The sequence below is a fragment of the Macrobrachium rosenbergii genome, chromosome 49 (assembly GCF_040412425.1).
Source record: "Macrobrachium rosenbergii isolate ZJJX-2024 chromosome 49, ASM4041242v1, whole genome shotgun sequence".
Classification (NCBI taxonomy): Eukaryota; Metazoa; Arthropoda; class Malacostraca; order Decapoda; family Palaemonidae; genus Macrobrachium; species Macrobrachium rosenbergii.
The window spans coordinates 7,932,832-7,958,290 of NC_089789.1; the positions used below are offsets into that span (position 1 = coordinate 7,932,832).

Sequence of the window (25,459 nt, forward strand, 5' to 3'; positions counted from 1 at the left end):
TTTGGTTGTTTTCCTTTCCGTTTTTCCAGATATTCTTGTACATAAACCATAAACACTCATCGAAGGCCAATTTGTACTACACCTGCATGATTGGGTATTTTGTCTCTGCAGCCTATACTTATCATTTTCTTGAATTCAGATTTCCATATTAGGAACTGACAATGCTTGCGTATACATCGTAAGCTGAAACCGCTGGTATGTTTAGCTTCACTAGCGTGACCGCAAATGAAAAGTACTGACAACTAGGTTCATTTATTTCTGTGCTTCGGTGTAAGCTGGTGTGCTTTTGTTGATTGTTGACTCTCCGTCGTTCAAATTATTAAGGATGAGTAAGTCTACTAAATTATAATCAACTTGTTCCTTATTTACTGTAAATATGTTTGGTGTTAGCAAGTTTAGGGTGTTTAGTAACGTACACCATAATCCCCAAATTTCAAGGATGTACATTTCTAAATAAACGGTCGGAGCATTTTGTAGAACTGGAACAGGAACCTTGAGAGACTGACAGAGGCGATGCAACCACTGTTTACACCCGATTGTGTAAGCTAATCGATCTTAATAGTTTGGCAGGATTCCTCCCATTGACCTTTATTTTCTGCACATTTAATGTGTAAAAAAAGCACGCTAACGATAATGGCAAATTTGACTCCCTAAGGTGAAAGGACAAGATTATTGCAAAGGTAAGCATTCAGCAATAACATTGGTAAGCCACTGATCTCTTGAGTGAGTTGAGTGTGCTGTTAACTCCCACGAGAGTCACGGCGGCCATCTTACCATTCCAAAAGTATTTCGAACGCGGCAGGAGTTTTTATATGTTTACTATGAATTTTTTACCGTTCTTCCATCTTGATACTACTTTCTATCTGCTCGTATCATGACATAATTTCTACATTTTAACACATCAGTTAGTAGCATAATTATAGTTGTTATACACCAATTATTTTCGTATTCTCCCTCTCCTTCTCCCTATCCCAGTCTTAATTTCTGCAGGGTAGTTTCCTCATTATGACTTGCATCTTATTGATTCATTCATGCATCCCTAGGTTCCTTGACAATAACCTCTGGAACAAAATGATTTTGTATTCATATACTGTTTCCTCACTATCATTGTGTGAGAGAGGTGCGAAATAATGAGCAGGAAGACAAGTACTGCTAGTTTGTTGATGTTGTTATTTCAGATTTATCTGGCCTTGTGCCAGCGGGCTCTTGCTTCTAGAGTAGCCCGTAACAAAGATTTACAGGTGACCTGAGGTCAAACTATTTCTCTACAAAAACAGGACAGGTACATACAGAAAACATAACTATTAATAATGTCTGATGTGTTACAAAAATACTCCGTTACATATACATAATGCATGGTCACTTGAACAGGCAATAAAATATACAATTCACAATATTGATAATAATACGTGTTCGGTCGACCCCAGGATGTTCATTATAGAGAACGCGTTGAGCAGGGACTTTACAATACTCCCCCCAAAAGACGTAGGTAACGTCTGATCAAAGTAGGTAGCTGCTGGGGCAACGGATGGGGCCCTGCTTTCTCGATGTCAACTGGAGGGGGTGGTCGCCTTCCCCGGCGCCCTCTGGAGTTGTGTTGGGGTGCCCCCCTGCCTGTTTTCTGGGTTTTACAGGGACGCCCACAACATTTTCCTGCGCATGGGCTGGGCGGGGGGTTGCTATATCCTGCAGGAAGCTTTGGGAACCGCCCCCGACGTCCTCCTCCAGGAATGCGGGCTTGAGGCGGTCTACCGATATCCAGTCTTCCCTTCCGTGGACGGCTGCCCAGAATGCCTTTTTGTTCCTTTCGAGCACAAGGAAAGGTCCTCTGTAGGGCCTGGTTAAGGGTGGCCACACGGCGTTGTCCCTGACGAAGATGTGGGTGGCGGAGGACAGACTGGGTGGTATGAAGGGGGATGTCATGTCGGTGTATGTCCTCTGGCAGGGGGCGAACATCCCAACCCTGTCACAGAGCCACTGCGTTGCCATGTCGTCCCTGTCTTCTGCTACGAGTTCCCCCGGGACTACCAGGGTCTCCCCGTAGACTTTTTCTGCTGAGGAGGGGTTGCCGTTGGCTCTGGGGCGGTTCTCAATTCGAGGAGGACCCAGGGCAGCTGGTACTTCCAATTCTCGGAGGTGCAACGAGCCATGAGGGACGCCTTCAGGGACCTGTGGAACCTTTCCACCATTCTGTTGGTTGCAGGGTTGTAGGCGATGGTGCTGTGATGAGTGGTCCCCAGCAGGCGTGCCAGGGCAGTCCACAGCTCGGACAGGAAAGCGGGACCTCTGTCTGTCGTTATGTGGTCCGGGACACCAAACCGGCTGATCCAGTTGGAAAGGAGGGCTTCTGCGCACACACTGGAGGTGGCTTCTTCCATGGGCGCAGCTACGGGCCACCTGGTGGAGAAGTCGATGACTGTTAGAAGGTATCTTGCTCCTCCTGATGGGGGAAGAGGACCCATCACGTCTCTTCGGCTGGGGAAACTCGCCCACCCCAGATTCGGTGTGCCGCCCTACTTTGCTGGCCTGACACTGCATGTATTGCCTTGCCCAGGCCATCGCATCCTTCCGTATGCCATGCCAGATGAACGTCTCCATCAGTAGCCTGGCTGTCGTCCTTCTGGAGGGGTGGGATAGGCCGTGGGTAACGTCGAAGACCAGCCGATGTCTGGAGGTGGGCACCAGGGGGTGGGGGCAGCCAGTGCTCACGTCACCCAACAGTGTTGACCCTCCAGAGCCGAGGGGCACGTCCTCTCACTTCAGCGACGTGACGGCTGTGCGGTAGGCTGGGGTCTCTGGGTCGGTGGCCTGTTCACGGGCGAGGTCCTTGTAGTCAATCCCGAGCTGCATGGCGCGTCGATCTCGATCCTCGAGAGGGCATTGGCTACTGGGTTCTTCCTGCCGGGGAGGTAGTTGATGGTGCAGGTGAACTCTGCGACAGCCGCGAGGTGCTGCTGCTGTCTAGAGGACCATGCGTCCCCCAGCTTCGTGAAGGCATGGACCAGCGGCTGGTGGTCAGTGCAAATCGTGAAGGGCGTCCCTCCAGGAGGAACTTGAGGTGACGTACCACCTGGTATACGGCGAAGAGTTCCTGGTCGAAGGTGCTGTAGTGGGACTCGGTGGGGCTGAGCCTCCTGCTGAAGAAGGCGATGGGCTGAGGGGTCCTGCCGATGACTTGTTCCAGGACGGCTCCGCAGGCGACGTTGCTGGTGTCTGTCGTCAGCTGGAGGGGAGCATTGGGGTCCTGGTGGGCCAAAGATGTTGCCTTGGTGAGGGCGGCCTTCGTCAGGAGGAAGGCCTTCTGCTGGTCAGGGCCCCACACTAAGGTCTTTGGATGACCCTTGAGAACCTCCGTCAGGGGGGCCATGGTGTGCGCGATCCCCAGGATGGATCTCCTGTAGTAGCTGACCATTCCGAGGAATTCTTGTACGGCCCTGATGGAGGTAGGGGTGGGGAACTTCTTGACAGCCTCGACCTTCGACGACATTGGGCAGACGCCCTCTGGGGATATCTCGTGGCCCAGGAATTCCACCTTCTCGACGCCGAAGGTGCACGTGTTGAACCTGACAATGAGGCCACTCTCCTACAGGCGCTGCGGGACCTTCCGGATGTGCTGCAGGTGTTCCTTCTGGGATCTGGAAAAAATTAGGATATCATCGACGTAGCAGATGTAGAAGTCCAGGCCCCCAAGGATGCTGTCCATCAACCTCTGGAAGGTTGCGCCCGCATTCCTCAGTCTGAAGGTGGAGAAGGCGCAGACGTAGAACCCGAAAGGGGTGACAATGGCGGTTTTGGGGATGTCATCTGGCGCTACTGGTACCTGAAAATATGATTTTAAGAGATCTAACTTTGAGAATATTTTGGCCCTGTGGAAGGAGGCCGTTAGGTCCTGCATGTTCGGCAGAGGGTAGTGGTCGGGTTCTGTAGTGAGGTTGAGCCGCCTGTAGTCACTGCAGGGCCTCCAGGTGCCGTCCGCTTTCTGTACCATGTGAAGGAGGCGGGGGGGCTGCCCACAGGCTGGGAGCCTTTCTGCATATGCCCATCCTTTCCATCTCAGCGAAGACCTTCTTGGCTTCCTGAAGGCACTGTGGGGGAAGCTGTCAGAACTTCGTGTGCATTGGGGGCCCCTTTGTTTTGATGTGATGATATATCCTGTGTTTGGCAGGGGCCCTGGGCACCTGGTGCAGCTCGGGTTTGAAGACTTCCAGGAATTCCTTCAGGAGGGAACCATACTGGTGGGGCGCAATGGAACAGACGGCAGGCTCCCTGGGGCCCGGCGACAAGGGCAGGGACTAGCAGGACTCTGTGTCCAGCAGGCGTTTGCGGCCGACGTCGACTGTCAGTCTGAAGTGGGCAAGGAAGCCCACACCCAGGAGCAGGGTCCTAATGTCCGCGACGATGAATTTCCACCTGTACCTCCGGCCAAGGTTGGAGATTAACAGGAGCTTGGTGCCATAGGAGAGGATGGGGGACCCGTTGGCAGCTGTCAGGGAGGCAGTCAGGCCCAGCAGATGTCTGCGGTCCTCTCTTGAAGGCGGGAACACTGACCACATGGCTCCAGTGTCGATCAACATCATCCTGCCGGAGATGGTGTCGCCAACGTAAAAGCCTACTGGTGCGGGGGCCCCCGGGTGTTTCAGTTGCTGCTGCCATGGTGGCCTGTGTGAGTGGCCGCTGCCTCCCCTGTTTTTTGAAGGGAAGAAAAGGCAGGGGGCTTTGCATCTCCGGGCAGCTCTCCTGAACCTCTGGTGGTAATAGCAAAGCCCTGGCCTCTCCTTCTTCTGCTGGTGGGATGGCTTCTTCTGGGCAATGACGTTGACGGCCTCCATGGTGGGGTCCTCCGGCTGGAGGCAGCTGATGGGGTGTGCGGGCGTGGACACCCGCTTTGCCGCCTTCATGGAGTCTGTCAGCTGCTGCAACACCCTGATCAGGTCCTCGACCGGCAGGGTGTATGCCTCTGTGATCTGCCCACGGACCTCCGGCAGTGGCTGCCGCAGGAAGATCTCCCTCGACAGGCTGATTTCTTTGCGCCTGCCGCTGCTGTCAATCTCGGGGAGGAGGAGGAGGCCCTGGAGCGCATGCCACGTTTCCAAGAGGTTTCCCTCCTGCCGGGGGTTGAGGGTGAGGTCGAGACGTGGGCAGCTCTCTCGGAGACCGGCAGGGAGCAGGTCTCGACGAGAATGGCTTTTAACTCCTAGAAGGTGGTGGGGCTCGGCGTTGCCATTAACCACGGGGCAATCTTCTTGTATATCTTGTCGGTTAGGCCTGCTAACCTGAATTGTCCCTCGACTCTGTAGAACCAGGACGCTGTGTTTTGACTGGTGAATAGTGGCAGGCTTATGCTGAGGGCCACCTTTGGTTGGTCTGTCGGTGGGTCATCGCGCGGGGTGCAGGCACCGGTATGGAGGAGCGCGCAGGAGGGGGTTGCACTAGGGAGGTGTCTGCCTCTGAGAAGTTCTCTGTAATTTGTATGTGGTTGGGAATGTCTGCGCCCATGCTCATTCCGCGCTTTCACTTGGAGTGTGAGGGAACGCTCATGTCAATACACGCTTGGGGGCATGCCTTGTGGGTCCGCTAATGACGCTGTGACCTGTCAACAAGGGTCGGTAATGCCCAAGCGCTTTTTTAGAGCGTCGTAGTTAGTCCGTTAGGGGCATGGGCTGGTTCATCGGGCCAAGACTTAGTCGCCATTTGGGTCCGTTAATGGTTTCCTGGAACCACTTTGGGGTCACCACTGTGAGAGAGGTGCGAAATAATGAGCAGGAAGACAAGTACTGCTAGTTTATTGATGAAGCAATCCGCTTATAAAGCGGCCTGCGGATGTCCGTGTACTTCACAGAGACCGTGGGTACAAAGATTTACAGGTGACCTGAGGTCAAACTATTTCTCTACAAAAACAGGACAGGTACATACAGAAAACATAATGATTAATAATGTCTGATGTGTTACAAAAATACTCCATTACATATACATAATGCATGGTCACTTGAACAGACAATAAAAAATACAATTCACAATAATGGTAATAATATGTGTTCGGTCAATCCCAGGTCGAATGTGAAGGCACCGCAGAAAACGGGATGTTCATTAGAGAGAACGCGTTGAGCGGGGACTTTACAATTGCTTTCATGCAATTGTATAAAAATTAAATAACATCTTTCATTTGCCTCGCAATAACAAATATATCACCAACACATGGACAGAATATACTGCCAAGCAAGTATGGTCCGAAATTTTTGTTGTTACACTTCCAATGATGAAGCCATCATAAAGCATAGGCCTACGCTGAGCGTTAACCCACAATGCGCGAAGAAAATTTAATGCGTCTCTTCTTTATCCATAACCATTGGATCTTGCATCCTCTGTTTACTTCATATATGGCTGATTAATTTATCGCCAGTACCGTATTCATTAATGCCAGTTACCTTATTATGATAATTACGGTAATCTCGACATTTTATCTCGTTCAGTATGGATTGTGGAAGGCTAGTAACGGTTACGTTTTTCGCCAATGAAGTTATAGGCTTGCTGGTGTTGTTTGAAATAGGAGTTGTCGGGAATTTTGAGATTCAGTTTATTCCCTCTTATTTCTAATAGGTGACCTAAGTAAATTTTAACTGATGTGAATTCACAAGCTTTTAGTAAAAAGTTCCTGAATACGTTCTGAAGTTGTCCGGTTTTCCGTCCCTGCTGCACATTGTTACGTCGTTGGCGTGACGTAATAAATGCCCTAATTGAACGTTTCTCATTAAACCTTCTAATGAAACAAGCATCATCCCAATTTCAAGTTGGTAAGTTCAGACCAAGAAAGCAGATTTAGTGATTTGAAGACTTAAGTGGAAACAGACATAAACAGAATTCAAAGAGTGTTGAAGAAGAGTTAGGAAAATTCTACGATTGCCATCTTGCAGTCAACCCGTCAAGTCGTATCATGACGAATACTGAAAAGTCCCCAAAATCAAGTATGCAGATGTTATAGAACTGTCAATTCAGGATCCTAATTGCGACTTGTGATTTCCAGATGCTAGAATTACAAGACCTAGGCCTATATCAAGAAGTCAAGGTAAGCAATTTGCCTAATCCCAAGGTATTTTTTGGCCAGGTAAGATCTGAGGTCTTTGTTTAAGTATGTTAGGATACACCATGGCTTCCTGACACAGGGGAAAGTGGTGGATCCCTTTGAGTGGGATTTGGTAACGTAGGTTAGGTTATGATTCAACACAGTAATTGACTTTGATGAATTTTTGTGCATTGTTATATTTGTGTTTGGATGTAAGTGAAAACTAGGCCTACCGCCGCTGTCTGGTTCCCGCCAGTCGCCGCCCAGAAAATTTACCGTTTTTTTCATGTTTGTGTTGATGCTCATGTCTGTGTATAGGTATTTCTAAGTAATAGAGACACCGCGGGTAATTAACGAGAAATGGCAGTTTCTTATAGTATTTTGGTTGCTTATTTACAATTCAACGTTTTTTTGTCGGTCGGCTGTAATTAACCTGTAATTGTCCCCTGAAGTCCACCCAACAAGGGGTTTCCATACGCTATCTTCACAAGACAGAGCACGGCTACGTCTGTTTCGAACGGTTCATATCCCGTCCGGCAAGTGCAGTACCTTGGAAACTGGTTTTTTCTACACTTTTAGGGCTTCTGACACTGGCGGTGCATTTGTTTGTTGTTGGCCAAATGGAATGTCCCTTCGCCGTGTTTAGTACTGGCCCGGGTGGGTGAGTTACCCATACGTTAACAAGTTATTGCACTTGCCAGACGGGATATGAACCGTTCGAAACAGACGTACCGGTGCTCAGTCTCGTGAAGATCGCGTATGGAAACCCCGGATTCCCATCGGGGTCCCCTTTACCGTAGGGTAGAGTTCAAAGGTAAATTGTAAGTTAATTACAGCCGACCGCCAAAAATTAACGTTAAATTGTTAATAAGCATCCAAAATACTATAAGAAACTGCCATTTCTCGCTAAATACCCGCCGTGTACCTATTACTTAGTTCTACCATGATTTTTGCAATTATTTAATTTTTTCATTAATCCCCCACTGTCTGGTATTAATCTGTAATTCTAAGCCGTAGTTCCGCTGTGACTATAGACTATGGCAATTGACGCTTTCCAATGTTATTTTGCCTCCTTTACAAGAATGTAAAGTAATATTTTGTCGGCCGGTTGTAACTAAACTGTAATTGACCTTTGAGGACTACACTACCGACGGGGTAGATCTACGCCGGCATTCCGCGGTGAGCCACCCACCCCCCTCCATACGTAATACGGCGAAATTGTAAAAAGCAAACACCCCTAGGGTACGTTAGGTTGGTATTTTTAGGGGTGATTACTGGATACAATTTTGCCATATTAGCTATGGAGGGGGGTGGGGGGCTCGCCGCGGAATGCTGGCTTAGTTACAGCCGGCTAACAAAATATAACTTTAAATTCTTGTAAAGCAAGTAAAATAACAAAGGAAAATGTCAATTGCTATAGTCTAGGTCACCGCGGAACTACGGTACGGCTTAGAATTACCCTAGTCTTCAGCATTACCTTTCAGAGGTATTAGTCTACTCTACAGTAAATCATTGCTTTACGGTTTATCTTTTTCTGATGTGATCTTTTCAAGTTCCTTAACATACATCGTAAGAAAGTCATGCTCATAAATGTAACAAATTTACCGTTACCCAAATTTGTCCCATACTTGGATGTTTTACAGATTCTTTTAGTATGTTTATACATTGTATTATTATGGCGGTAAAATTTTATAAGTTGCCATTAACACTCTGGCCAGCCATTTTTGCATGAAAAACCATTTTGTGTTTAACATGCAAAAATGGCTGGGAAATGATAGGGCACTAAAAGAACCTAAAAATATCAACCGAACATAACCAAGGGGTGTTTATTGGTTACAGTTTTGCCTTACTGTCTATGGAGCAGGGGGTCATAATTTTATTAATTTTTTAATTATCATTTGCATATAGTGTTTATGGAGTTCAAAATAATGAGAGTGAAGAGCTCATCAAAAATGTAGGTTACAGTTCCATATTGTTTACTGGCAACTTATAAAATAATACCAATATAGCTACATGGTTAAATTCCATTCCGAATATCCTCGTCTTCGCTTGGACGCTCAGTTTATTCTTCGGAACGATGTTTTACCAAATTCTTTGCAGTGGCTCAAGTGCAGTTCGTCCTTAAATTGTAAGAAAGAACAGCGCATAGGGCTATGTAATTGTATGTAGTACAGTGAAACTTACAAAGACAAAGACAAGGCAGTGATGTATTTCTCTGTTCATTATTTCCAAGGCACCTTCATGGAAGGTTTCTGTCTTCCACCACAGAAGTTTTGTTTTTGAACTACTGGTTAACCCTCCTTACTTTGACCCCCAGTGGCCTTCCACTTTTAGGATAGCTCCTGACCACTTTGGATGCACTGGGGTAAGAGTGGTGCCCAAGGTGAGGTTAGGTGTGATAGGTTAGGTAGTAATGTTATTAATAGTCATTTGCAGTTCTCTGGGTTAGGTTAGGTAGTGGGTTTAGGGCTACATGAGGACACAGTGTCCTGGGTTAGGTTAGGTTGGTGGTCCAGTGGGGCAAAACCCCTTGTGTTAGGGGATTGAAGACCTTAGGTTAGGTTAGGCAGGGTTTTGGGTAATGACTGTGACGTAGGGTATGTTAAGGGGGGGATCTGGGGTAGGAGGGGAGCCCCTTGGTTTTGTAAGGATGTAGCCCCCTAGGATGGTTTAGGTTAACTTGATCCTTGTATTTTACTTGTTTTGTGTTTTACGCGCCCAAAAACCCAACTTTTCCACTGTAGTCCCCTAATTTTATAATGGTGGGGTCCTCGCTCTCTCTAAAAGTACGTACCTGCTAGTGGAACTAATGTCAGAAACATTCAAAGCACACATTAAAACATAGGAAAATTATATTTTCAAGTCCTAAAAGCAATAATGATTGACTCTAAAAATTTAATCTATTCTCTGCCTGAAGTGCCATTTGTACATATGATAAACGTACAGAAAGTATGAAAAATTATGGGAAGTAGCAGTTGGAAAGTCATTAGAATAATGATTTCCAAGATCAAGAATTTACAAGCAATGAAAGGAAAATGAATCTTCTTAGGTACAATATAGCAGATGAATGTCTTATCAGTTTAATTGACAGGCTTTGTAATTCATGCGAGGCATAGTCCATATACTTTGAACATTTTCATTGTACTTTAAAATCGGGATATAAATAAATGTCACAGTAATGAGATATGGTATGCTTAGACATTTTCCTCCTTATTAATGAACCATATGTTAAACATGTGTTACTGTATATAGTAGACTGTGTCAACTGCTAAAGCTTGATTTATTCTTGCAAGAACACAAACTATCATCTTTTTCATAGAAGTACTCCTGGTGCAAGCTGGAAAGGTTTGTTGAAGTAAGGGAACAAGATGCTTAATTGGTTGTGGGCGAGTGGGTGGCTAGGAACTGCAAACTCACATGTTGGAAACTCAGGTATTTTTATTTTTTGCCTACTGATGCATGTATGTCTTGCTGTACTCTGCATCTTGACTGCTATTAAAACTTTCATTAAAACTTTATTACTAAATATTCATCTGTTGTTGGTTGTCTGCTTGATTTGGATTTTTTTTTATTATTATTATTCAGTATAGATGTTGTTTGGAAGGACAAATGTTGAGTGAACAACAAAGATTTGTAGGTGTAGTTTCCTTCTTGTACAGATGCCATTCAGGCCAGGTTAGAGAGGCACTCGCATGAGATTTTTGGGCTCATCTTCAATGCAGTAATCTTCTGAAAGTGACCACAGTGCCTTTGTCAAAATTGATCTCATTAATTGAGTGAGCTGTAGCATTTGCCCTGACGTGAGTGCCATTCTGACTGCCATTGGACTTTGTTTAGTAGACAGGCATGGAGTAGGAGAAAAGTCTGATATGCAGACCAGAAGTACCCCTGACTTCCAGCCACTCTAATAAGTCACCCCACTCTGACATGCTAGCAGAAGGATGCTGTCACAGCTTCCCTTCAGCTGTCACGTGGGAGAGACTGAGCCAGAGGTGCTTCCTTCTCATCCATCAATGAAACCTGGACCCACAGTAGCCCTAATAGAAGGATAGCCTGATTTTCTTAAGCTTTGGTTTGATATTTCTCCATGTCAGGTTAGAATAACCCCAATGCCTAGGATTGACTGACATGTTGACAACAATCATCATCATTGTCACCACCTCCCCCAACACCAAGTGATGCAAAGGGCATAAGTGAAATTCTGCCATTCAAATCTTTACTGTGTTTTACCTCACAAGTCTCCACACATATACAGCCTCCCTTCTCATAACTCTCATCTGAGTAAGTCTGGGTCTTTCAGCTTTTCTGGTGCCCATAGGAACCTAGCTGACACTATCACATACTATTTACGCAGGGGTTATGGAAAGGACATATACAAACCAACCCTATCTATATGTGGAACTTCCATAAATTTTCTTGTGTCAGTTCTCATTCAATCTTGCCACCTGACTCCTAATGTCTGAACAGTGGTCCAGATTGTGCTAGACTTGAGTATACACATACTTTTGTATGAGTCCCATCTGTAGATATTATAATGCATTCTATTAAGCAAGCTTTGCAAATCTTCTGGTGTTTTGCTGATTTGGGATAGCATCATCTGCATGTTCCAAGTTTGTCAAGTTTCTATTATCACTCCAATCTAAACTACCTTTTCCATCCCAGGCCACTTTTTCCATATGGAAATCTATGAGAAGGACAAACAGCAAAGGTGAAATAACATAACAGTGTAGCAATCCAACATAAATACTGTACTGCTAATTCACTCAACAAAAACTCATTAGCCTTAAATTGGCAGCTACTTCACTCATGGACAATTTTACTTTGCATTACACATCTCACGGTCTGTGGACATTGTCAGATGCCTTCTCTTAATCAACGAAATCCATTAGAAGGGAATTTGTAAGTTTATCCACACCTGCACAATGTCGTAATACAGATATTTGATCTTTACAACTCCTGCCATTTCTGAAACCAGCATCTTCACGTCTTAAGATTTTAAGTCAATTTCTTCAGCCTACTGAGAAGAAGCATGCTTAATATTTTCATTAAAATTGACACACAATAGGCATAATTACTCTACTGTTACCCCTACCCCATTCAGCCAGGTCACTTCCTTTACTACCTTGCCTCTGACTTCAGTTCCCAATCATCAGGTTTTGTTTCCTCATCCCATATCCTGCAAAACACTTAGTTAATATATGAGGTGTTGTTTCAGTTTCAGCTAAAATCATCTGTAGATTGATTTCATGATGACCTCATGATTATCATGTAAATTTCTCTATTATTGATATCACTTTGGAAACCTGGATTTATTCATAAGCATATTCAGGTCTTAATCAGCACTGTTATGCCAGTCAAATTATCTCCCCCTACAGTGCTTATTCATGACCTCACAAAAATGTTCCCCTTGTAGGGCTTAGTGCTGTCAGCGCACCTCACATGGTACAATGTAGGCATTGCTAAAGGTTGTTTGCAGTGGCCCCTCAGCCCCGAGCTGCACCCACTATATATAATTTTACTTTTCTTCCATTCTTCTTCCTCTCTTCAATCTTGCTGACAAACCACTCCAACTCTTTTTCACTTGTTTGTTTTTGCAATTTATTTACAATATATATTTCAGTAATAATTCTGTGGGCTACTCTAGTACCATTGACGTTCCCTGCATACAGTTTGTTAGTATGATGCTGTTTGTCCAAATATTCTCTTATTTCTTCTTGAGCTTTGTTTAACTTCACTGTATAGACCTAATCATATTCTACTTTGCATTCTTCATCTCCATGTTGAAATTTGCCTACATGAATCATTTGCTTTTGTTAGTATTAGATGAAGTTATTACTTTGTTGTCTTTCATTAGGTCTTGCTGGCTATGCTTAAGTTTAAGGCACGTACAGCTTATTGAAGGTTAGGCGTAAGCTAGTCTATGAGAGTAACACCTTCATCTGGATTCGCTATACAGTACACAATACTCATGGGAAATTCGCCTATTCGCGATGTTTTTCTTAGAGAAATATTCAATGATTATGCACTGTATTTTCATATTTTCATGACTAAATACACATTTTGTGATAAAACTTGAAATACTCCGCTATAAGCATTTTTAGTTTTTTTTTTTTTGGTGTTTGAACTATCAAAATAGGGGGTTTAAAGTATTCACGGATTTTAACTATTTGCGGGGGCTTGTGGTACTCATCCCCCATGAATACCGGTGGTCGACCATATCATCATATGTATTGAAAGTAATAGATACCCAATATTGGGCATAATATTTATACTGTATTAGGACTTGATTGCATTTTTTAATATTCACAGCCACTCCAAGAGCTGGAGCTGCAAAAAAGAGCCAAGCAGGTTAATCCCCCCCCCCCCACTACCTGCTCCATAACATGACAATAGTTATCTTTCCATAGCCAAGAAGATATTATTTTAACAAATATTGTAAAATATTCGTATAAGTGTACTGTAGTTGTGGAAGGGAAAATAGTTTGGTCATGCTCAGTGAGGTGGGGAACCTTATTATCCTTCTTGTTAATATACCAAACAATATGTAATGTTGCTTGAAAACTACTGAATTTGCCAGTATATTAGACACCCCTGTTATACAAGGATATTTTGAAAACAAAGCTACAGTACTGTATTTTGATGAAAAAAAAACTGTTTGTGGTGAGCCAAAAAATTGATCAGCTGCCCTATTCCCATTTCTCTGGGCATAGGCTATGATTCCTAACTTGAATTTAATTCTCTCTCTCTCTCTCTCTCTCTCTCTCTCTCTCTCTCTCTCTCTCTCTCTCTCTCTCTCTCTCTCTCTCTCTCTCTCTCTCTCTCTCAGAGCATGTGACCTTTCAAGTGCAAGGTTTCATTTATTTTACTTGTTAGCTTCTGTCTCTTATACTGTATTTTAATTGTTACTGTGTACTGTTTACCTTTTCACACAAGTGAAAATAAAACACTTTTGATTATTGCCAATAATGATATGTAGTTGCTATATTTTCAATTTTTGCTTATTTACTTGTTCACTTATCTGCTCATGAATAAACATTTGTATATACTATAGCCGCATAAAGTGTGGAGTGATTTTTTCATACTTTTCGCTGTTTATAAAACTACTACATTAGCGATGATGGCATTAATGCCTCAGACTTCAAATGTATTGTTCTGGTACTAATGAAATGGAGTTTAGAATATTGCCCAAGGATATCCATTTTTGCCATCTTCAGTGAGCTTTAAGAAAGGAATTTATGCTGTTGTTTGCAATGCCTGTGCCTCTAAACTCTGTGTGTACTCCCTGTTTCAAAGTTTCAATATCAACATACTGTACTTTTGAGGTATCACAGTGTCACATGGCCTTGTACATCATCATAGACTGTTTTAATCACATGGCCTTGTACATCAACATAGACTATTTGAAGTTACCTTCTCCTTTTAAGGAGTTGGATGTGAAATTAATTCTCTCCACGGGGGATAGTGCTATCATTGCACTCCATGTAGTGCCCTGTAAGCATTACATAAGGTTCTTTGCAGCATCCCTTCAGCCTCCAGCTGCAACCCCTTCCATTCCTTTTGCTCCGTTCATATTCTCTTTCTTCCATTTTACTTTTCACCCTCTCCTAACAATTGTTTCAACATTATTTTCAGTGCTGAATGACCTCATAGGTCCCAGTACTTAGCCTTTGGCCTAAATTTTTTACTCCAATTCTCTCTGCTTGAACTCCCGGGGCATGTCTAGGTCTTCATTTATCCCTTTTAACCAAGATTTCATGGGCCTTTCTACAGCCTTTTTTGGCCAACTATTCCTCATCCCTTCTCATAATTAGTCCAAACCATCTCAGTTTGTGAGATCTTATTCCAGCTTGATATTTCATTTCTCCTCATTCCTCATTTCATAATACTGTATAATCTTTCGTCCATGCTTTGGTAATCAGTCTTAACATTTTGTGGTCACACCTTTTCAAAATCTCAATTTTCATTACCAGTGTCATGTTTCAGTTTTCATAGATTTCTGCAGGCCTTGAACTTGATGTAAGTCTTTGCTTTACTAATGAGATACAGTATTTCCATTTGCGAGTAGTCTAGCTGTCTTTCCATTTAATTCATGCTGCAGCTGCTGTCATTCATACAGCTCTTCACATTCCAGTGTCCACAAGGTAATAGAAAAGTGCCCCTAAGATAACGAGAAATCTATTTTTGCTGCACAGTCCATTGTGTCCCCAAGGTAATGAATGGTGCACCTTTTGTATATAACCATTCCATCTACGGCAACAGGGTTGTCAACTCCATTTCTTCTTCGTTGCTCTTGTAATGCATTTCAGTCATCAGAAGTCTTGTAATTCATGTATATATTGTAATCCCTAGCATTTCATGTAATGCCGTCAATCACATTCAGTATACAGTACAGCGCACCCCACACCTTTCCCACCACAATCACATGACCACTTGACTGGTTGTACTTCTTCCCTTGCTTCCTATCCAGTTACCATAAGGTGTGTTTTGTTGACATTTATTCAGTCCTCTCCTCTCCATGACACTCCCACCTTTTAAACATTTCCTCTTCTTCCTCAGATTTTGTTGTTAGCATTTGGTCAGCAACATAAAGCAGCTGTGAGTGACCCTTTTTCTCCAATCTCTTGTAGCATCTTCCATTACAAAGGTAAGCAAACAACAAAGGGTGCAAAGCTGATCCTGTGAGTACCAAAGTTTTTAAATATCTAACTTCTCTGGTAGTTACATATATATATAGCTTTATCCCGCCGATTCGTCGCGCGCACGGCAGAAATTCAAAATTCGCGGCAATCGCCGATAGATGGTCAGGTGGCCATACCTGAGCGCCCTCTACCAGGTACCTGGAACCATTCCCAATTGTCCTCAGAAATTCCCTGCCATCGTTCTATCAACACGTTGGAAATTCGCTCTACTTTTGGTTTGCTTTGCTACAATTGGTGAAGTACCCATTACTTGTTTGGTTTTTTGTTGATGGCTTTCGCTGATTTTGGATCTTCCTGGATTTTTCGTTTCTCATTGATAAGCCTATCTTTTGTCGATTTCTGACTTTACAATTGTTTTGTACTTGCTTTTCAAGATGGCTGACCCTGTTGTTAGAATGTGTGTTAGGGGATGCAAGAACCGGCTTTCCAAAGGCTGCTCTTGATCCCCACACAGTTTGTAAGAAATGCAGAGATCATGTGTGTGCATTTGATGATAGATGCAAGGAGTGTGAAAGTTTGTCTGAGAGTGGAGAGAGTATGATTGCTATGTGAGGCGATTGGAAAAGGACAGAATTAGGAGAGCTAGATCTTCGAGTGTTCTTTCAGCTAGGTCTTCTGATAGTCAAGTCCTTTCTAACTTGTCTGATACTAATATTCCTGATCCTAACCCTAAGGCTTTAGTACCCGATCCTCCTGCGGAGTTGGGAGTAAGTAATCCGTCTTTAAAGGATATAATGGCTGCTATTTCTGCCATAGGAGTTTCTGTACAATCCCTTTCTTCGGATAGGGAAGTGATGTGGGGGGGCAGTGCATAGTTTGCAACAAAAGTTCGGTGACAGTGTTAGTGCAGTGGAGGGTGTGTCCGTTTGTGTCTGTCACGCTCCTAGCCCTAGACATCTTCCATGCTCCCCAACCCCTGGGAGAAGGAACGTCGACAGGCTAAGGGAGGTGAGAGACGTTGAACAACGAGCGGACGTCCCCTCGATCCTGTTGACGCATCCCAGGACGCCCCTCCCCTCGCCGCAGGAAAGGCGAGATGAGGACGTGTTCGTCTTCCTCGGATGATGCAAGACCCAGACGTGGTTGGCGTCAGTCGCAAGAATCAAGACCTATCGAGACGCAGGTCCCCCTTCCCGCTCCAACAACCCTCTTGCAGCAAATGGAGTTCTCCAGAGAGATTCCTGTCGGAAGAAGACGGCGTTTCCGCGCCTAAACAGAGGCGTAAGACGCATAACTCGTCGGAGGAAGAAGACGTGTACATGACTTCAGTTCACGCTTCTCCCCCCCCCAGAATGGGATGTGTCGCAAGCTGCGTCACCACCTCATCATCAAAAGATCCCAGCAAGAGTCTCCGAAGTTGTGGAAGCTTCGTGCAGTGCCATCTCCAGTTGTTTCCCAGCAGCAAGTGGCACCTCAAGTAAAGTTCTTGTCGGAAGTTCAGCAGTCCCTTGCGTCTCTTTTTGACTCTTACAAGTCGCAAGGGCTAAGAGAAGAAACACACAGGAAGGAACCTAAGGACGTCAACAGACCCAAGAAGAGGATAAGGCAAGAATTAGAACAACAAGACGCTAACAACCAGCAAGACGCGGACTTGCATGCAAGTTGCAGCGCTCATAGACGCTTCCTCGCAACAAGCCGCACGAGTGACGGGAGGGAAACAAGGATCGTGACGCTCCTCGCAGCAAGTTGGACGCATGCGTGACGCACGCAAGCAGGATGATACACACGTTTCCCCCACTCGTTCGACATCGGAAATAGCGGATCCTTTGGAAGAGATCTCGGAGGAGGAGACGAAAGAAACACTTCATGCTGCAGATCTGAAAAGACTTCTTACGCTTTTGGCGGACTTATTTCCCAACGATTTCCAACAGGCCGTACCTCGGAGTCTTCCCTCGCAATTTTTGATGGGTAGACCCCAGAAGTCTTCTTCCTTCAAAAGACAGTGTTAGCCAAATCAGTGAAGAGAGCTTTTTCGACACTGAATGATTGGATTTTGAAGAAGAAGGAACAAGGAAAGACAACCTTTTCCTTTCCCCGACAAGATTGGTTTCTAGATCCAGCGTGTGGTACGAGACTGGGGAGGCTCTCGGCTTGGGAGTTCCTGCCTCCTCCCAAGGGGACTTCTCCAGACTCGTTGACTCTTCACGTAGAACAGTCATGACAAAGGCCAAGGTTCTGTGGTCCACTTCGGAATTGGACCACTTGCTGAAAGGCATCTTCAGAACTATTGAAGTCTTCAGCTTGATGGACTGGACTCTCGCAGAGGTTTCAGATGAGAAGAACGACACGCAAATGCACCTTATTGCCTGTCTCGATAAAGCTGTGAGGGATGGGACGGTCGAACTCTCTGCCCTTTTCACAGCAGGTGTTATTAAGAAAAGAGCTATGCTGTGTTCGTTCCTGTCTTCAGGAGTGACTTTAGCTCAGAAATCAGAACTGTTGTATGCTCCCTTATCCAAACATCTCTTCCCTTCAGAGCTGGTTAAGGATTTATCAGCAGCCCTTGCGCAACAATCAACGCAAGATCTGATCACAAGGACTGCTAGGAAAGTTCTTCCGGCAAACTTTTTAGCCAGGAAGGACAAGGAAGCGCCTCCTACGCGTCAGCCCTTTCGTGGGAGAGCCCTTTCGAGAGGAAGTCAGAGAATGGCTGCTGGAGGACAACCTCGTAAGAACCCCAAGCAGCAACCGAAATCCAAGAAGTGATCACAACAACCTCCAGACACAAGTGGGAGCCAGGTTATCCCACTTTTGGCAAGAGTGGAGCCAAAGGGGAGCGGACGACTGGACAGTCGAAGTTTTGAAGGAAGGATACAAGATCCCCTTCCTAAGGAAGCCTCCTCTTTCACAAGAACCGTTGGAGTTGTCAACTACATACTCGGGGAGCAAAGCAGCAGCTCTTCAAGAACAGGTAACCCAGATGCTATCAAAAGCAGCAACAGAAGAGGTAAAAGACCTCTTGTCAGAGGGATTTTACAACAGACTTTTTCTGGTACCCAAGAACTCGGGGGGTTGGAGACCAGTTCTGGACGTAAGTCCACTGAACAAGTACGTAAGCAAAGCCAAGTTTGCCATGGAGACATCTGCGTCAGTCCTAGCAGGCACCAAACAAAAAGACTGGATGATTTCAATAGACCTGCAGGACGCGTATTTTCACGTACCAATTCACCCGAACTACAGAAAATATCTGAGGTTTGTGCATCTCGGGACAACTTATCAGTTCAGAGCACTTTGTTTTGGACTAAGCACGGCTCCTTACGTTTTCTCTCGAGTGGCATCGAACGTAGCTCACTGGTTACATCTAAAAGGGATACGAATTTCGATGTACCTGGACGACTGGCTAATCAGAGCCAGATCGCAAGCAAAGTGTCTGGAGGATCTGCAAGTGACAATGAATATGACGCAACAGCTAGGACTGGTAGTAAATCTAGCCAAATCGCAGCTGACGCCTTCACAAGACATCATCTACCTGGGGATGAGGATTCAGTCAGTGGTTTTTCGGGCTTTTCCAGCCCCGAAACGCATTCTGGATTGCCTAGAAAGGTGAAGCTCTTTCTAGGAGATGGACCTGTTCGGCGCGAGGAGTGGATGAGTCTGCTGGGGACCCTCTCCTCGATCGAACAATTCGTCTCCCTGGGAAGACTACATCTACGTCCACTTCAGTTCCATCTGTCAAGCTATTGGAAAAGAGGCCAAGATCTGGAGACATGGATTCCGATCCTCTGGGAATCAAAAAACATTTGAGTTGGTGGAACGACCCCAAAAACTACAAGAAGGCCTCGAACTTCAACAAAGAACCCCGACCTAGTGTTGTATTCAGACGCATCGGACATGGGATGGGGTGCAACGCTGGGGAAGGGCGAGATCTCAGGTCTATGGAAAACCATCAGAAGAAATGGCATATAAATGTCAAAGAACTGGTGGCCATTCATCTTGCGCTAGTCCACTTTCAGGAGAAGGTCCAGAACAAGATTGTACAGGTCAACGAGACAACACCACAGCGTTGGCCTACATCAGGAAACAGGGTGGCACTCGTTCGGGATTCCCTTTACGAGGCAGCAAAAGATCTCCTGCTGTGGGCAGAAGCGAACAACATAACTCTGATAACCCGCTTCATAGAGGGAGAGAAGAACGTCAGAGCGGATCTTCTCAGCAGAGGAAGACAGGTTCTCACGACAGAATGGACCCTACATCACGAGGTGTGCAACAGGCTTTGGAATCTGTGGGGAGAACCCTCAATAGACCTCTTTGCGACACAGAGAACAAAGAGGTTACCAGTCTACTGCTCTCCAGTCCCAGACCAGGAAGCAGTGGCGGTGGACGCCTTCCTCATGGATTGGGAAGGACTAGACATGTACGCTTTTCCCCCATTCAAGATCCTAGACAGAGTCATGAAGAAGTTCAGGGAGTCGAACGACGCCCGCATGACCCTGATAGCTCCATTTTGGCCCATGAGACCATGGATCACAGAAGTGATGGAGTGGCTAGTAGATACCCCCAGATCGTTACCTTGTCGGAACGATCTACTCAGACAGCCACATATAGAGAGATACCATCAAAATCTCCTCGCTCTCAACCTAACTGCCTTTCGACTATCGAAAAACTGGCAAGAGCAAAGGGTTTTCAAGAGAAGCTGCAAGAGCCATCGCGAGAGCGAGGAGAACGTCCACACTCAAGGTGTACCAATCAAAGTGGGACGTTTTCAGGGAATGGTGCAGGAAAACAACATTTCCTCTTCCAATACCTCTCTAACTCAACTGGCAGATTTTCTGCTGCATTTAAAAACCCAGGAAAAACTAGCAGTATCAACCATCAAGGGATACCGCAGCATGCTTGCTTCCGTCTTCCGTCACAGAAATATTGACGTGTCGGGAGACAAGGACCTCACGGATCTCATAAGGTCCTTTTGAGACAGTTAAGAGGAAGGACAACCCGACCCCTCTTGGAACTTGGACGTAGTCCTAAAATTTTTAACCTCGAACAGGTTTGAACCTCTCGACAAGGCTTCATGGAAGGATCTCACTAAGAAGACCCTTTTCCTGGTCGCTTTGGCTACAGCCAAGAGGGTAGGAGAATTACAAGCCTTTAGCAAGAAGGTAGGCTTCAATGGGGAAAATGCAGTCTGCTCACTTCAACTTGGTTTTCTCGCTAAAAACGAGAACCCTTCTCAACCATGGCCCAGATCTTTTCCATACCAGGGCTGTCTCATTTAGTAGGACAGGAAAAAGAGAGAGGCCTTTGTCCAGTTAGGGCCCTAAAATTTTATCTACAAGGACCAGAAACATGTGAGGTCAGACAGACCACCTCTGGTGCTCAGTGAAGAAACCTTCGTTACCCTTATCAAAGAATGCACTGGCGTTCTTTATCAAGGACTTAATAAGGGAAGCTCACCAAGAATGTGACGAGAAAAGCTTTCCAATCCTCAAAGTCAAAGCGCACGAGGTAAGAGCTGTGGCAACTTCGATGGCTTATAGACACAACAAGTCTATGAAATCGATTTTGGAAGCGACTTTTTGGCGAAGCAAATCTATCTTCGCAGATTGTTACCTGAAAGAAGTACAGACCCAATATGAGGATTGCTGTTCCCTGGGTCCGTACGTTGCCTCCGGCGCCGTAGTTGGAGAAGGTACTACTGCCTCTAACCTATGACCTTATTTTTTATTATACCCTTGCTTTTTCTTGATTTGAACTCACAGGTTGTCTGTGAAGGTTGTTGTAACCTTCCACAGTCTGGGGTTGCAAGTCTAAAATAGGTTTTATGGAGTGTGTTTTTAGTGATTTTAGTGGGTCAGGTGGTCAGCTCTTTGTCCATGGCTATGCCAGGATAGCAAGGGTGGTGATCTAGTCATGTTAAGGTTGAGGACCGTGTGACAGCCCCATAGAGACTTTCTACAGCCCCTGGATGGGTCGCTGGGTCTCTCAAGGAATGCAGGCAGGAATGAGGCAGGATAACTATGGAGCCAGCTTCCTTATCAGGTAAGAACCAGAGTATGTTTACAGCTAATTTTAGTGTTTAGTAATTATACGAATTCCCAACGGTGTTTGGTTCTCTAACCCACCACCAATGGTGTCAATCAGCTATATATATGTAACTACCAGGGAAGTTAGATATTTAAAAATGGTATTTTCATTATAAAATAAGTTTTTAAATATACTTACCTGGTAGTTACATATATAAAAGGTCCCTCCCTCCTCCCCTCTGAGAACAGGGGCATGGAATTTCTGAGGACAATTGGAAATGGTTCCAGGTACCTGGTAGAGGGCGCTCAGGTATGGCCACCTGACCATCATTGGTGATTGCCGTGAATTTTGAATTTCTGCCGTACGCGCGACGAATCGGCGGGATAAAGCTATATATATGTAACTACCAGGTAAGTATATTTAAAAACTTATTTTATAATGAAAATACCATTTTAATTGATTGGCCTCTCTTAAATCAAAGAGAGTTGCTACCTCACTGCATGACAGTTCCATGATTGTAATATTGATAACCTAATTTTATTTTTACAGGTATTTAGTTTTCACTATAAATTTTAATTACTTTATTTCTAGCTTAGCATGAATTTTATCGTGCATAGATGTTCATGTTTGCATAAAAGCACTGAATAGCCAAAAGTACCAAATGCTGTGCTTTAAAACATAGATTTCGTAATTCGGTGCTAATACAGTATTTAATTCACATTTAAACTGGAAAGCTCATGTTGTACGCATAAAAAGATGATGCAATGATACCTTAGATCAAATCAGAAAAGTATCCCATACATATGGGGAGCTGATAATTCACCATTATTCTTACTGTCTAAAACAACTGCTCTGGTATTGTGTTACTGAAGTCAAATATATGAATCAGCATCTGATTCGACATGAAAAAACATAATCTTTTCATAATGGACTAAAGATCTACACTGATGTATTTAAGTCATCTCCAGATACATCACAAGAAGTTGGAAATGGTAAACCCCCCTCCCTCCTGCTGCCTTAACACCATGGCAGACTTTATGAAATAATGAATATGATAAATAGGTCAGCCCCATTGTTGGATCATGGCATTCTCTAAAACAAAAAGACTGCTACACTGAATTCATAGAATCTCATCTTTGAATTAGTAACTCTTGTTTGACCCACATACTTGATGAATAGCCCAAGTAACCCATTTGCTATATACAGAGAACGCAGATATCACACAGTGTGCGAGGAATGGTTGTTTTAAGAGCCGTGGCCAGTTGCTTTATATTTGGTGTGATGAAAACACAAAGTATAAAGTTGTTGCAGTATAACAATCCAACTCACTTGCCCAGTAGTTTTGTTTTCACTGGAGAATTCTGCAGTATGGTCAGCCGTTAAGATTATTAAAGACATTCCACCACGAAGATTTTTTTCATTTATTCTGGGATATTAAAAACATGCTAATACAAAAATGTATAATTTCTATTGTTAGTTTTCAATTATTTGAGAAGTGATTTAGAAGCTCTACAAGATTACTGTCAAAACAAATCCATAAATAATATGAAGCTTACACAAATTAAAAGAAATGAGGATTCTGCTGCAGTTGCTGGGATTACAATAGATCAAATATACATTTGTAACAGCCTATTTGACTTATGCAAATGGATACTGTGAGTTTAACACCTAGCATAAGTCAGTAGTTCACACATACATACATATTTTGTATCTCATGCATGGTAATAAAATATGGTAACAACTGATAAGAAAGGTGCTGTATAAAAATACAGTAATGGCCATAAAACCAAGGTGGGCTGTGGGTAAACAGAGATGGCTACCTGTCTAACGAACTGTGTTATTTACAAGAGAGAGGAAAAAAAAAGGGGTTACACTTTCTTCAAAGCGTGTTTATGCAGTATATTTTGTTACAGGTAAGAGGAAAAAGGTAGATAATTGCCTTTTGCATAAAGTTTTTAATTTAAAGTGTGATGGTTGTTGTTTATAAGCTTATTGAGAGTTTACACTTATGTGGTATTGACAAGGTTAGGTGAGGAAGGGTATGGAGTTACCTTGAACACCCCAAATTTTTTTACTCGCCATTTCCAGATTTCAGCATTATCCAGCAGGCTCTTGGCTCTGTTAATCTGGCTAAACAGAGAAAGATATGGAAACAATATCTTTGCATCACCTGCCAGAAGCCAGTGTGCCTGGAAGGTTAACACCTGGATGGAGGAAAGCACTCTGCATGTAAGACTGTTTTGCCCTGCCTCCGTCACAAAGAGGTATCATAATACAATGCTTTTATTCATATCCCAGAGCTTTTATTTACGCTTTTATGGTCCTCCCTGTCTGCAGCCAAAGTGTCACACTGTCGGAAAATAAATTTGAAGGGACTGGTTATAGTGGAATCTTTTTCCTGATTGTGGATGTGAATGCAGTGTCTGGCAGTCCCTCTTCACAGCATGGAACTTCCATTGACAAGGCTTTCAGGGATGGCTCAAACAGCCATTCAGATTTTTAAAGAAGAGGGCTAGTTTTCATCTTATTTTTAAAAATTATTTTTTCAAATATTTGTTAAACATATAAAGAGAATGGAAAAGTTCATTTATTTTTTTATAATTGTTTAACAAAAGCACTGAATAAGTATCCCCATTATTATTTTTTGAATAAAATAAAAATAAACATTTTGGAATTTTTATATTTTCGGGTCTGGAGACCCATGTCTTCTGGAGCTGAAACAAAGGCCAACATCTACCTGAGCAGGGTTTGAGAGATCGTCTCCCGATAAAGATTAAAGAGGAAGAGCCCGAAACCTTCAATGCAATGAAGTGACTTGCAGTTTTCAGACACCTTAAGACCAGGCTTCTTTTTTCAGCAGATAGTTTTGATGTATGTGTTTTCAGAAGAATGGTCCCTCGAGGTTTCTGTATGTAATAAAGATCCCCTTTGTCGAATGAATAGTAGGGATCTGTATGCCCTCCTCCATCAAGAGAAAACAGATTGTTTTCGAGCTATTCTTGCAAATGCTCGAGAAAAGAGCTGTTTAAAGTCCTGGAGCTGGACTCCCAGGACAGAAACCATCTACAACCAAATGTTCTTAGTTAGAAGCAGTCGGGAGGATGGATTTCCAGTTTAAATGTCATTTTCAGACTGAACCGCCTTGGTGAAGGAGAGTTCACGATGTTTTGCTTTTCTGTTCTTAAATTATACCAGGAGATTGGAAATCCTCCCTATAAGGAGTGGATAACCCCATAATCCCCAATGAGGAAGACAATGAGGTTTGTCTGGATGGATGTTCCAATGTCAGAGCTCTTTGATGCAAAAATAGCCCCTGATGTCATCTATCAGTTATCATGAAGAATGTAGTGGCTTCACTCAGCGGGCAGTAACTCAAGGTCTGTTAGTCTGGACAATTGGCTCATTGGCCTCTTGTGATTCAAAGTGTCTGGAGGACCTGAAATCGACTTTGGAGTTGATGCAAAAATCCCTAGGACTTCTAGTAAACGTAGAAAAGTCCCATCTGATCTATATAGCAGTCCATCGTTTATCTGGGGATTCAGATGGATTCAGTGGCTTTTCAAGCTTTTCTGTCCCAGGAATGACAGCAAAATGCTTAGGAAAAGTCTCATCCTTCCTGGGGAAGGAAACATGCTTTGAGGGAATGGATGAGTTTGCTGGGGACCATTTCCTCTGGAGAAGTTTGTTTCCCTAAGACTGTATTCAGTACAGTTTTTCCTGGCAGAAAACTGATAGACAA

At 44.1% G+C, this 25,459-nt stretch overlaps 1 protein-coding gene across 12 annotated transcripts in view; it reads left to right on the top strand.

Annotated features, from left to right (window-relative positions):
* The first annotated feature begins 6,077 nt into the window (after positions 1 to 6,077).
* LOC136832056 (uncharacterized) overlaps positions 6,078 to 25,459 on the top strand; it is a 45,177-nt gene continuing 25,795 nt past the window's right edge. Inside the window, exons 1-3 of one of the 12 annotated variants that reach the window (XR_010851026.1) lie at positions 7,947 to 8,546; positions 10,380 to 10,492; positions 15,617 to 15,704. Coding sequence is in view for 4 of the 12 variants with exons in the window: in XM_067092592.1 (XP_066948693.1) it covers positions 7,022 to 7,063; positions 15,617 to 15,704 (130 nt within the window). In the remaining 8 variants the exon portion in view is untranslated. Of the gene's footprint in view, positions 7,064 to 7,510; positions 7,875 to 7,946; positions 8,547 to 8,878; positions 9,015 to 9,048; positions 9,189 to 10,379; positions 10,493 to 15,616; positions 15,705 to 25,459 lie in introns of those variants that run through there. The other 11 variants (XM_067092590.1, XM_067092591.1, XR_010851025.1 and 8 more) reach the window with 11 other exon arrangements.